This window comes from Electrona antarctica (assembly GCF_951216825.1).
Source record: "Electrona antarctica genome assembly, chromosome: 6".
Lineage (NCBI taxonomy): Eukaryota > Metazoa > Chordata > Actinopteri > Myctophiformes > Myctophidae > Electrona > Electrona antarctica.
The window spans coordinates 48,270,489-48,284,084 of NC_136811.1; the positions used below are offsets into that span (position 1 = coordinate 48,270,489).

General features: G+C 43.8%; 1 protein-coding gene across 1 annotated transcript in view; it reads right to left on the reverse strand.

Annotated features, from left to right (window-relative positions):
* tsnare1 (T-SNARE Domain Containing 1) overlaps positions 1 to 13,596 on the reverse strand; it is a 169,776-nt gene that overhangs the window by 40,278 nt on the left and 115,902 nt on the right. Inside the window, exon 10 of the mRNA XM_079504227.1 lies at positions 6,070 to 6,152. Within this exon, the coding sequence (XP_079360353.1) occupies positions 6,070 to 6,152 (83 nt within the window). The remainder of the gene's footprint in view (positions 1 to 6,069; positions 6,153 to 13,596) is intronic.

Consider the following 13,596-nt stretch of genomic DNA (forward strand, 5'->3'; position numbering starts at 1 on the left):
CATCGAAGAGGAAGGATGGATGGGGAAGGATCATCAGAATGTCAGAACAGGTCAGCTCCATATATGAAGATCTAAGGGTTTGAGGTTTGATGTCAGATGTAGAGTTGCTGGCCAATATTGAGGAGGGGCTAGCTTTGCATGGGCAAGCTAACTACAGAGGGAAGAATGCGGGGTGTACAATGCTGCTGGACGCAGTAGGGGAAGGCTTTCTTTGTCAGGTCTTTCCCTTCACATCTGTAAAGGTGTGGGTGGCAGTCAAACATCATCTGAGAAGGTGATGTCAACATTTGACAACAGTTACAGTATAGTTCTCTCGTTGATAACAATATCAAAAACTATATCTAATGATGCTCAAAACCAATAAGAAAAAATCAAAAGATTGCTTCTCAATCATTTGATTAATCGAGTAAGTAATCAATAATTGCTAAGAAGATAAACGATAGTTGCAGCCCTAAAGATGTGGGTGGGAGTGAAACATCATGTCAGTGAAGGTGTGGATGGGAGTCAAGCACACTGTGGCTGGAGAAGCTGTAAGGGCGCTGCAGTGGAACTAGTCTCTGTAGGCTCCAATGAGCACATACACAGCCATTATGTTATGGCTGTGGGGAGCGTGTCATACGTAAGCCCAGGCTTAGAAGTCCGCATGCACACAAGACAGAGACAGACTGACAGACATGCATGTGCACGCACGCACGCACGCACACACCATATTATATATATTCCACTGTTACGTTCTTAGCTTACGTATGATTCATGATAACTACTTTTTATGTATATGATGTATTGCCATGTTTTTTTTTTCTTGTTTAATGTAAGTCGCTCTGGATAAAGAGAGTCTGCTAAATGCCTAAATTGTAAATTGTAATACGCAAAATGGTGTCAGACCCCGGGCGATTAAAAGGAACCGGGGGCGGCTATTTGAGGCAGGGGTACTATTTGGAAACATACGGTAATGAATCCTTGCTTCAGATATTAGTCTTGGCAACGGCAGTTAAAGTGGAAAACGGAGCATGGAGAATGTCAGTGACATGAACCTGGGTAATATTAACCCTGACATTCCCACTCCATATCCCTGATGAACCTGGGTAATATTAACCCTAGGGTTAATATTAACCCTGACATTCCCACTCCATATCCCTGTGAGGAGGTCCAAGGATGGGGGAGGGGGGGGGGGGGGGGATTGAACAGTCATGGAAATCAGGTTGCCTTCAATCTGCCAGGGTTAACTGATTCCACTGAGCACACTTATCAGTCACAGGTTTAGCACTATGCTCAGGTGATTCGTTTTCATTATCCTATTTGGCAAAACGGGCAATGATTTGTGCGTGTGTGTGTGTGTGTGTGTGTGTGTGTGTGTGTGTGTGTGTGTGTGTGTGTGTGTGTGTGTGTGTGTGTGTGTGTGTGAGACAGAGAGAGAGAGAGAGAGAGAGAGAGAGAGAGCACTGAGGAATGGATCCATCCATCCCTACACTCATTCAACCAAAATCACTCTCCCTCCCAAACATGCACCACCAAACCCACCCCACACCCACCACACTTCACAACTGCCACAACCACTACTATATTATCCCCAATTTCACCAGAGGAAAAACTATGTTACATTGATTTCTGGATACACAGAAGGATGCAGTTGCTCACAAGCAGATAGATCAATTTTCCCTGCTGGAAACGGATGGACTTTTGAGCCTCGGCTGTGATGTCGCTATGGAAAGGGCACATGACTTCCTTATCATAATTATTCCTGTTTGTTTCGTTGTTTTATTTGTATGTCTGAAATGTTACAGTAACAGCCAGCGGCACTGTCTGACATTCTTGTTTGCAGAAGGACTATGTTTAATCAGTGATGATGGGGCATATTTGCATGACAATTACCAACCCGCCTTCGTTTTGGTTCAGTGAGCATAGCCGAAGTGATGCAACATTGTTAATGTGAAGAGCCCACAGTAATCTTCCACCAGATAATGGATTAGAGATTCAATTTATTTTCCAGTGTAAAGTCGAGCGAAGCCACCGAAGAAATTGACGTACGCCCTTAATTGGCCGCTGGTAGGAGTTGTTCACGGGTGCACGCATGCTGAAATCAAAGCTCTGTCCAAATGAACATGGCTCAACTGCCATGAGCTTCTTCCCTCTCTAAATGCTGCAGCTCGGAACTTATTTTCGTAAAAAAAAAGGTTATTTTGTTATCTGCATAACAGAGTAAGTTAATGCAATATAACGAATCCACCTGCGGTGGTGGACGTGGTCTCCCGTTAAAACAGTGCAAACCCTGGTGTCAGGTAGGACACCTACTGGTTGACGAGCAGTACTGCATGAAGCTCAAGTCCAAAATATCCCCCTAGCCAAGCGGGACAAAGCAGCTTTAAAGAGAAATGCTGCTGATATTTAAAGGGGAAAACCACTCATTTTCAACATTGAACTATATGTCATTAATATACCTGAGAGTTGTTGTGTATAAGTAATAAAGAATCCCCCCTTAAGTGTAGCCTAGAACTGGAGGTCTAGAACTTGAGGTCATGTCATCAGTGACATCACGAAGATGTACTCTGCAAGCCAAAAAGTACATCTTTGTGATGTCACTGACCACATGACCCCACGTTCTAGACCTCCAGTTCTAGGTTAAACAGAGGGTGGGGTAATGTTGTAAACAGTTACAACATTATTTAAATAATGTTGTAATGGTTTTTTGTATATACATGTATGTATGAGATGTATTAGCTAGTCACACGTTTGATTGTGAACAGAGACTTTATTACACAATAATCAACTCCAGTCTGTAATCACCCATCGGGCGTGGTGTGAGGTGATCAGTGGTGATGAGGTGCACCTGCACTATCAACACCACTCCTTTAAAAAGGCACTGACATTCAGAAACTCTCCACACTGATGAAGGCTGGATAGCCGAAACTATTATTCACTATGCAAGAATAAAAACTAAAGCAGTTCTTGGTGTGTGCGACCCATCACCGTTATTTCTATTGCACGATTTGAACGGGTAACGCACCATGAGTCAGAGTGCGGTGGTCACAAATAAAAATGAGGAGGATGTGCAAATCTGACATGTTGTTGAGATGGAGCTCCTTCTCTCTGCGTTGGACGATCACTGTCAGTCTATTCATGCCAGCAAAGGTTTCCCTCTAATTCAAAACCCTGCTTGACATTTGCCTCCTTCTCATTCTTTGTCACTGGTACACGGAAATGTTTGTTTCTCTCTAAGTGTTAAAGGTAGTGTAAGTGATATGTTAAGGTTAAAACCTTTTTTTTTTGTGAAAAAGTTTAAGCTCTATATTCAGATATTATGAACATGCAAATAGTGTTTGTTCAATATCAGGGGTGTGTCCGTTTTTTCAGCTCTTTAATAAAATGAAAGTACATTTTCAGGTGGGGATTCCAATTTTTGTATTTATTTTTATGTTTTTTGTGGCTTTCGCCTTTATTTTATATTTTTTATGGAGGGACAGACAGTAGGCTGACAGGAAATTGGGAGAGAGATGGGGTGAAGACATGCAGCAAAGGCCGTCGGGATCGGGAGTCGAACCCGCGGCACACTGCCAGACTGGATTACCAGCCAAGGTGCCTGGACCACTGACCCATGGCCCAGGCCGGGGATTCCAATTTCATCCAATAATGTGTTTCAGTTTCAATTTTGTCGGCTTGTGTCATCACTTCCATTTCCAATTGTTTATCCAGGATCATAAGCTCTCCTGATTTAAGGAGCTGGAGAGACAAGGAGACCCCTGTTACTGAACAAATACTCCATAGCAATGACTACTGTCAGAAAATAGAGCTATGTAACACTGATTTTGCCCAAAAAGAAGAAAATCTTCACTGTGTGACCAAAAGAAAACAAACAAAAGAAATGTATGCATTTGTAACTCCATTTGTGACCCATATGGGTCCATTTGATTACATTTGTATACTCTCAGAATAAAAATACCACTCAGGGTTGTAGTGTATCTCTAGTATAGCCACCTCCCCTCCTCGTCACACACTGCTGTGGCTCTATACTATCTCTAGGTGCAGAGGAGGAGGACAGCCTTTTCACTTGGTGGCGAGTTAAATTGCTCAGCGTGAGCTTGGTCACGGCTCAGCTCTCCTTGACATAATGAAATAACTATTAATTGGAAAGCATTGGTCACGCACAGAACAGTCACACGTCTTTGAGCGAAGCATATTGTTCCATTGTGTTTTCCTTTTTCCTTTTCTTTTTAGGGTGGAACCTAAATATGAAACAGAACATGAGGGACCAGGGTGCAGTTTGAAGTGAATTGCTTGATGCCAGTTTGCAGTCTAAAACCAGTGGGTGGGTGGACCACAGATGTCACACATGTAACATCCGGACTTGCGAGACGTGAGACACACCATTGCCACCGATCTGTACCAAACTTGCCACAAACATTGTTCAGGCGACTGTCATCAGAATAGGGACACCTACCCCCCCCAGGCAGCTGGGCGCCACAGGTACACTGTTGCTCCAATCTGCACAAAACACTGTTCAGAGGTCTGTCACATCAGGCCACAGGCCCCCTGACCAGCATCTGCTGTGATAGTTAGAACCATGGACAGCTGCTACAGCTACTTCAGGACATGGATAGCAGTTGCAGCTACTTCAGGACCATGGATAGCACCTGCAACTACTTCAGGACCATGGATAGCAGCTACAGCTACTTCAGGACCATGGATAGCAGCTGCAGCAACTTCAGGACCATGGATAGCAGCTGCAGCTAATTCAGGACCATGGATAGCAGCTGCAGCAACTTCAGGACTATGGACAGCTGCTACAGCTACTTCAGAACCATGGACAGCTGCTACATACATATCTGCTATGTTCTGCAACAGTTGTTGCAGACTAGCAGTCTACTAACAGTAGCACAATTTGAAATTTGCACCCTATGGCCAGAAAAGTTATGAAGTCTGTGTGTTTGACTAGGGTTTGACTGGATTGCTGAAATCCTACAATGCCCATAATGCTTCCGTGAACTTCCCCTCCTTATTGAGAGTGGGGAGGCTGCATGGAGGTGTGACTTTGTAGTCTAGGAAGGAAGTGAGACCATATTTTCTTTTCGGTTTTTTGGTCATGAACATGGCGCCATGACTAAAATATATATATATAAAATAAAATAAACCCCAAAAATTACACACATAAAAGGAAAGTGTTTCTTGTGTCCTAAACATCATTCAAATAAGCTCTGGTTGCAAAAGGGGTGAAGTGGCCCTTTAAGTTAATGAAATGCCAAGACGTGAGAGCAAAATGGCCGCTATTTCTGCCAAATGTTTTCGCCCACAGAATAATGCTAGGGTTCATGTGGTTAACCCAGTGACAGATAAGTCAATCCATTATTTACAATAGCCAAGGGGCTACACTGAGCCCAAGCCTCTCGCATAATCCCCAAATGAAGGATGTAATATATATATATATATATACACACACACACTGGTACTGACTGCTGATCCACGCGCACGCGCACACACACACACACACACACACACACACACACACACACACACACACACACACACACACACACACACACACACACACACACACACACACACACACACACACACACGAGCATGCACATATATGAATTATATAACCGACGAAGTGCCCTTGGACATATTTCATCAAATGTCTCTCCAATATGAGCTATGAAGAGGAAATTGTAGACATACAGATAAAACATCACAAAAAAACAACACCACTATTTTCTGTCTGCAGTGTGTTGCACATTATTGTGTTTCCATGTAGGATACAATTGCTAATTCATAACCGTTATCTCGCCAGGAGAGATGGAATTGTTACTCTCGTCATATAGTCAATACAGATGAAAGCTATAATGCTACTGAAGTATGATATGAAATTTGATCTGCGTTTTTTATCCTTGCGTGGGACATGATGAAGAAATGTAATCTGGTTAGCAAACTCTCTGTTTGCCCGACTGATCACGCTAACGTGTGTGTGTGTGTGTGTGTGTGTGTGTGTGTGTGTGTGTGTGTGTGTGTGTGTGTGTGTGTGTGTGTGTGTGTGTGTGTGTGTGTGTGTGTGTATTACATCATCCTTCTGTGTACCTGGTGATGGCTGGCTTTCGCGAGTTCCTGATTGGCTGTTTCCACGTTGGATGAGGAGGTCTGGATGTAGTCCTCAATGCTGTCTGTTGAGAGAGGACACATGATTGGTTGTTAAGTGCTTTCACAATATTAAGGAACCAGAGACTTCATGCAGTGATCGTATAATGCAAACACCTTTAACCCATTTTGGGCGGGAACCCCTTTTGGTGTTAGCATTATGTTATGCTTTAGCTACTGAAAAATAGCAGATCTACAAGCTCATAGCGCGCCACCGAGTGGCGCGCTACGAGCTTGTAGGTCTGCTATTTTTGAAAAATCGAAGAACCACTGACATAGAAACATAGCTTTTTCAGAAAACTGTCAGGATGTAGAAGACATTTTTAGAATCTGATCTCAGGTCAAAATGGGTTAATTTATTAGTGGAGTTTTGGGTACAAGACCTGCTTCAGAATGTTCTCCAGAAGGTCTTGTCGCCATAGCTCAACTAATACTAATCAGTGGTGTTTACATTATGGTTGCTGCATGAAGTCTCTACTTTAATTGTATTAGCTAATTTTGCACCCATTTTGGCTACTATTTTCTTTGCTACTTTGAGTAACAGTCAAAGAGTGAAAAAGTTCAAAAACAGACTTGAGCACAAATGGCAAAATGTGTCAACCATCTTAATTTGTTTTAATGTGCCTTATTTATTAACCACTTAAAACTGTGTTGACCGTTTTGTTACTTGGTCCCTTCCTTTTTCCCACTACACAAAATCAGTTTGCTGAAAAGAACCGATCTACAAGCTCACAATGTGCCGCAAAACACAAAGAACCGATCTACAAGCTCACAATGTGCCGCAAAACACAAAGAACCGATCTACAAGCTCACAATGTGCCGCAAAACACAAAGAACCGATCTACAAGCTCACAATGTGCCGCAAAACACAAAGAACCGATCTACAAGCTCACAATGTGCCGCAAAACACAAAGAACCGATCTACAAGCTCACAATGTGCCGCAAAACACAAAGAACCGATCTACAAGCTCACAATGTGCCGCAAAACACAAAGAACCGATCTACAAGCTCACAATGTGCCGCAAAACACAAAGAACCGATCTACAAGCTCACACACACACACACACACACACACACACATTGTGGCTCAAGAGGTAGAGCAGGTCGTCCAATGATCCATGGGTCGGCGGTTCGAATCCCGGCTCCTCCTGTCTACATGTCGAAGTGTCCTTGGGCAAGACACTGAACCCCAAATTGCTCCCGATGTGCTAGTTGGTACCTTGCATGGCTTCCGCCGCAATCGGTGTGTGAATGGGTGAATGTAATGCACAATCTATGTAAAGCGCCTTGGATAAAGGCGCTATATAAATGCACCATTTACCATTTACCACACACACACACACACACACACACACACACACACACACACACACACACACACACACACACAGTAATGTAGGCTAAAGCTCTTTGGAGAAAAGCACTATATAAATGCAGTCCATTTACCATGCAGTCCATTTGATTTAACATTTTATTCAAAAGGTTCAGAAAAAGAAAAAAAAAGAAAAAAAGGCTATACTCCATTGTGACCCATAAACATTCAAACATCTAGACAAACAACCGTACAATAAAAACATATTGTGGACCATACAGTAAGTGTGTTGGGAGGCGGGGGGGTATTCCTCCCATTATCTCGTCTCCTGGTGCCTTAATCAGATCAGAGTGAAGAATGTGACATTAAGTGAGTAATTTCCTGCTATTCTTTGTGTGTCCTTAGTGGCCTCTGTCACAAGTGGCTAAGTCATCTGAGAGCTGAATGAAGGAGGTAATTACGCTGGTTCCTGCGTGTGCCTCACGCAGCCTTGACAACCACACTCAGAACCGCATCTATTGACCACTTTGCCCTCGTGTTGCCAAGCACCTTTCAAAACACTGCTGTATTCTCTTAACCCATTGAGACCTGAGAACCCCATTATATACAAATGTCTTCTAAACAGTTTTCTGGAGAAAAAATAACCTCATGTTTCTATGTCAGTGGTTCTCACACTTTTTCATATCATGGACCCCCAGAATCACATGTATTTGCCCACAGACCAGCTGCACCATCTCAAACATGTTGTTCCAGGGACCCCCTGAAGCAAAGATGTGAGTTAAAGGTATAGGGTAAGTGATATTGTTTGGTTAAAACAAAAAGTGTTTTTGTTACAAGGTCAAAGCACTATATTCTTATAGTAATCATTGCTATGTGTTTGTTCAGTAACAGAGGTTTTCAGGTATGGTAGGTGACACAATTTCAGCCAATCAGGAGAGAGTAGCCATGTATCAGATTAATTTATATCGTGTTCCAGTTCCAATTTTGTCTGATCATTTCTAATCTGTATCCTGACTGCATCCTCTATCCTGATTGGATAAAATTGGTATCCCGGACTGAAAATGCATTTTCTGTTTAATAAAAAGCTGGAGACTCCTGTTACTGAATGAACACTATAGCAATGAGTTCTATCACTCACAACATAGAGCTTTTTAACACTTATTTAAACCAAAGAAAATCACTTACCCTGGGCCTATACCTTTAGAAATAATATATTTTTGAAAGAATATATATTCAAAGTTTTGCACACAATGTTCACGATTCTTCAAAAATAGCAGATCTACAAGCTTGTAGTGCAGCACTTCATGGTGCCACGCTACCCTATTGGTTTTTTTAACCAGTCTGTTTTTTTCTCTCACACAATCTGGCAACACTGAATATGACACAGAGACCCCCAAATTATTGATAATGTGGGGGTCCTCGGCATGAAAATGTTTAACCCATTTTGACCTGAAAAAGCTATGTTTCTATCTCAGTCGTTCTTCGATTTTTCAAAAATAGCAGACCTACAAGCTCGTAGCGCGCCACTCGGTGGCGCGCTATGAGCTTGTAGATCTGCTATTTTCCAATAGCTAAAGTATAACATAATGCCAACACCAAAAGGGGTTCCCGCCCAAAATGGGTTAAGAACCAATGCAATAAATAACACGATTACAAACTCCAGAGTTCAAAACTGGTGGTACAAGGATGCCTTAGGTTGTGACTTATTCCAGTGACGGCACCACTTGTGCTCGTGGTGAATAATATGTTGAATGTTGAACAAACACAACATTCCTCTAGCCAGAGGTTGAATGAATGATGCCGCGCCCAGATGTTAATTAAACGCATGCGCTCCTTGGGGCCTGTGAGAAATTAGGCTCATTAAAACTCTACCAAATGACAAACAGCGTTTGGCCCCCGACACCCGGCAACGCAACATAACACAAATACTTATCCGCTCTCTCACTTTCTCTCCCCCCCCCCCCCCCCCCCCCCCCCCCAACGTTGACTATAGTAATCTATAGATAATTAGATAGTATAACATAGTCTATTATTTTCGCCTGGATGAAGCGGTAGTTTCTCTGGCTTTCTCCCTGTTTCTTTCTCAGTCTCCCTCTATATCTTTCTCACTGTACTGTACTGCGTTGATGTAAATGGTGCACTGTCAGCAGACTACAGTATAATGCATGACTCGGTTCAATCTGAGGAGGGGAGTGACAGAAAGAACAGGTTTGAGGGATCTGGTGGCACTCCACTGGGCTTTAAGTGAAGCAGTAGACTTCAAACTAAATAGGGCCTTGAGTCTTTCTTACTGGCGTTAATTAATAACAAATTAACATATTTATCATATATTAAAGGGACACTTCACCCTTTTTGCAAAAAAAAATACATGTCAATGACGTTTATAAGATTTAGAACAACAACCAACAAACCCTCGGTGAGGCCTTTAGGAGGGCCATTCAAGCAGCAAGCGGAGCCCGCAGCACCACCTTCTCACTCGGGTGGAGTCTGCGGAACCATTGCCCACCACTCCTGAATGAAGTGTCTGGTGCTGGGACTCTGGTGCAACGCACAGGTCCTGGGCCTGGTGAGAGCAGGAGTGGACCTTGTGAGACCTAGGAGGGGCCCGGACAGGAGTCAACCCACAGAGCCTATAGTCCTTCCATGCGCCAGGGCTGGGACTCTGCCAGGGCTGGGACTCTGCCAGGGCTGGGAAGCGTACCTCCCAGCCCTGGCAGAGTAGTTCCGGAGTAGTTCCAATGGATTGTGTGGCCCTGGTTTTGCCCTAATGGGACTGATTGAGGGTAGCTACTGGGACGTAAGTCGGGACTTGATCACCCCGGCTGGTTCGCCTGAGTATGATGTTCGAGAGACCCGAAACCCCGATGACTTTGGGATACATCACTGAGGATACGTCCCAGGTGCATCCATGCGATGCTTTTTGTTATAGAACCAGCGGCATCGACTCCGGGGGTGCTTGAGGGCTGAAGCACCCACTGACACAATAGTAACCCAAATACAACACACAACTCTGCACCTTTACGGGGGAGGGTGCCTGTTCCCTGTTCACAGAACAGGTATTCAAATGCTAATATGGTGGCCTTTGTTTCATTGCTGCCAGGTAGACTATAAACCTATTTGCGATCCACAATGGGGAAAGCGAGACGCAATCACCTTGCTCTGATAAACTGTCACAGGGTGTGTGTGTGTGTGTGTGGTCACTGCCCTCTGGTGATCGCTGATCGGGTAGGCTAATAATACAGCAACGGCCTAATCAGTTTATGATTGACTACTTGGTATGTCTGTAAACGTCGTACTTCCAGTCGCATTGTAGCAAACGGTAGCACGCGCTATGGTTTGTTTTGGAAAACAGCAAAAAGCTAAATGGATATAGCCCATACTATGCCCTACAGTCTTTTTCAAGGCAAAGATAAAGTAATTCCGAAGAAGCTGTGAGTTGGCTGTCACTGTCAGCAGCAGCAGTGATCACACGGTTCATTCACACTCCTGCAGCAACACTGACACAGTCAGCAGAGAGGCTGCTGTCTGTAAAGAGCCATGACCTGGGAGGGTGGGGAGGGGCAGCAACACCGCCGGGTGAGACCCATCTCAGCCAAAATATCCCAAAACAATGTCCAGGGAACAGAACTGTTCCTTTTCCTCAGACTACTTTTACTGTAATAAGATGCAGTGGCTATAATTGGGTCAAGGATCTTGCTTGCATGAGCAATGGTGTACAAGATTGGTAATAAATTGGTCAAAAAATCATGACATTTTTCGACCATCAGGGGGAAATAAATAAATAAATCTGCGCCTGTAAAGACCCTGGGGGTCTTTATGTGTGTAAAATGTGATTTTAGATATTTTAGATTTTAGCAGTGAGCCCAGTGTCCATGACATCAGAGACACTGGGCTCACTGTTAAAATCTCACTCATTAACATGTATGTTTTTACAAAAAGGGTGAAGTTTCCCCTTTAAGGAATGATATTTCCCAGGCAATGTTGCAATGTGTATTAACTATTAACAAAGGTAATAGAGCATGCACCTCCACTCTAGCCCAGGTGCTTCATGGACAAAAGGCAGTACAAGAGGAAGAAACACTGGTTGAAAACTCAGCTCCACTGGGTTATTGATTCAACGTTTTGATCACTGGGATCTTCTTCAGGCAGTCAGTGGATATGAGGCAAGTTTAGAGTGTTAATGTACCTCCTGAATGTAGTGCACTGCTCCTGAAGAAGATCCCTTCTGAGTTTTCTACCAGTGTTGTGGACTCTATTTCTTCCTCTTGTATTAACAAATGTGAATCCAATGGTGTGCGACACAATATTTAGACGGGAATGTGAGTTTTTTAAAGACGGAAGCTATGCAAACACTACATTTTGCACGGGGACACACACTTGTGCGCACGCACACACACACACACACACACACACACACACACACACACACACACACACACACACACACACACACTTTCAGAGAAGGATTTGGCCGGATTTGTTGTACCACGCAACGCATTGCCAAGGACAAGTGTTACAGCCAAAGTCAAATTTAACAGACTCATCTGCTCCAACACAACTTTACTACACACATTTAATGAGGATCTAATAATCGCTGATTTGTTTGTCCACTATTAAAAAACGGTCCAATCAAAACAAATCTGTCTCCAAAACAAACATCAACGGTAAAAGTTTTCCTGCATGCCCTATATTTTTGTATACAAATAACAAACGAGTGCAGTGCAAGAATGCAAATGACATGCAAATGAGCAACCCTCCCCCCCCAACAGGTGAATTAATTCCACCCAAAGAGGGGGGAAAAAATACTAATCAAACCTGTCAGAGTTTGTGTGCCTGGTAAATAAGCCCAAGTTGTTGAGTGATTGTGTGCGCAAGCGCGTGTGTGTGTGTGTGTGTGTGTGTGTGTGTGTGTGTGTGTGTGTGTGTGTGTGTGTGTGTGTGTGTGTGTGTGTGTGTGTGTGTGTGTGTGTGCAGTACTCATGGGTGATTATGTGCGTCCCCAGCTCAGTATGTGCTGGGTGTCACGACATGGCAGCAGTCAAGGCTTTGTCACAGAAAAGCCACTTTTATCACAGTGCAGCACAACAGCGCTAATCCCAACTATGGGAGTTGTGCGTTAATAATTGTATTGAGTGTGTGTGTGTGTGTGTGTGTGTGTGTGTGTGTGTGTGTGTGTGTGTGTGTGTGTGTGTGTGTGTGTGTTGCTGTTCTCGAGCCACTGCTTTGGACACTGCGGCAACAACACAGATTATTAATATTATCTGCCTTGGTGCCTTGGGGGGGGGGGGGGGGGGGGGGGGGACTAAACAAAACATATGGGGTTCAAGTTATGGGGGCTGAGGTCAACTGCAGTGCATCTATTTTAACCCATTTAGACCGTACGACGTGGTCAAACGTCATAACTAATCCAACCAACGGGTTGCTAGGACATGTACACACGTCCTAGCGCATTTTCATTTATATCAAACGAGATGGGTGCATGTGTTTGGTCCGACATACCATTGGTCCGATAAACGACAACCCACCTCAAACCCTAACCTAACCATAACCGCAAGCACGGGAGCAGGCGCTAGTCCGAGGTGCGGACGCATGTCGAACCAATGCTCCGTCGGACCATAGTATGCCTCCCAAACGGGATTATATTCTGTTTTTTTTTCTGTTTTGTTTTTTTAGTTGGCATCCAAGGCCACCATACTCCTTGCTCTTCGCACACGTGCGTTGTCGTTCACTTCCCTGTATACGGATCAGAAAGAATGCCTCGTATCTGCTAATCTAGGGAGCTCTCCGTGGTTTTGACCAGATGGATATAGTAACCTCTTCATTTCTGACTTCTGACCTGCCTCTCGTTCAAAATATGAACGCGAGGGATTATTCAGCGATTTTATCGTAACGATAGCGAGGTAAGCAAGCAAAAATATGTCTCCCGGTTTTTGTCCGGAATGGAAGGGGGGGTGGGCTTTACAGAGTAAAAGCGGCCATATCTTCCAGGCACCCCGAGCTTCTATTTTGAAAGACATCCCGGCGCTGATTGTGTTAAAAGGAGAATGTTTCCATTCTCTGCAGCTCTTTAATGGATTCTAAAGGAGACTGGAGACTACACAGTATTATTCTTTCTTTATGTGTGTCCCCAGCGCTTCAATTTGGTCTTTAAGCCAATA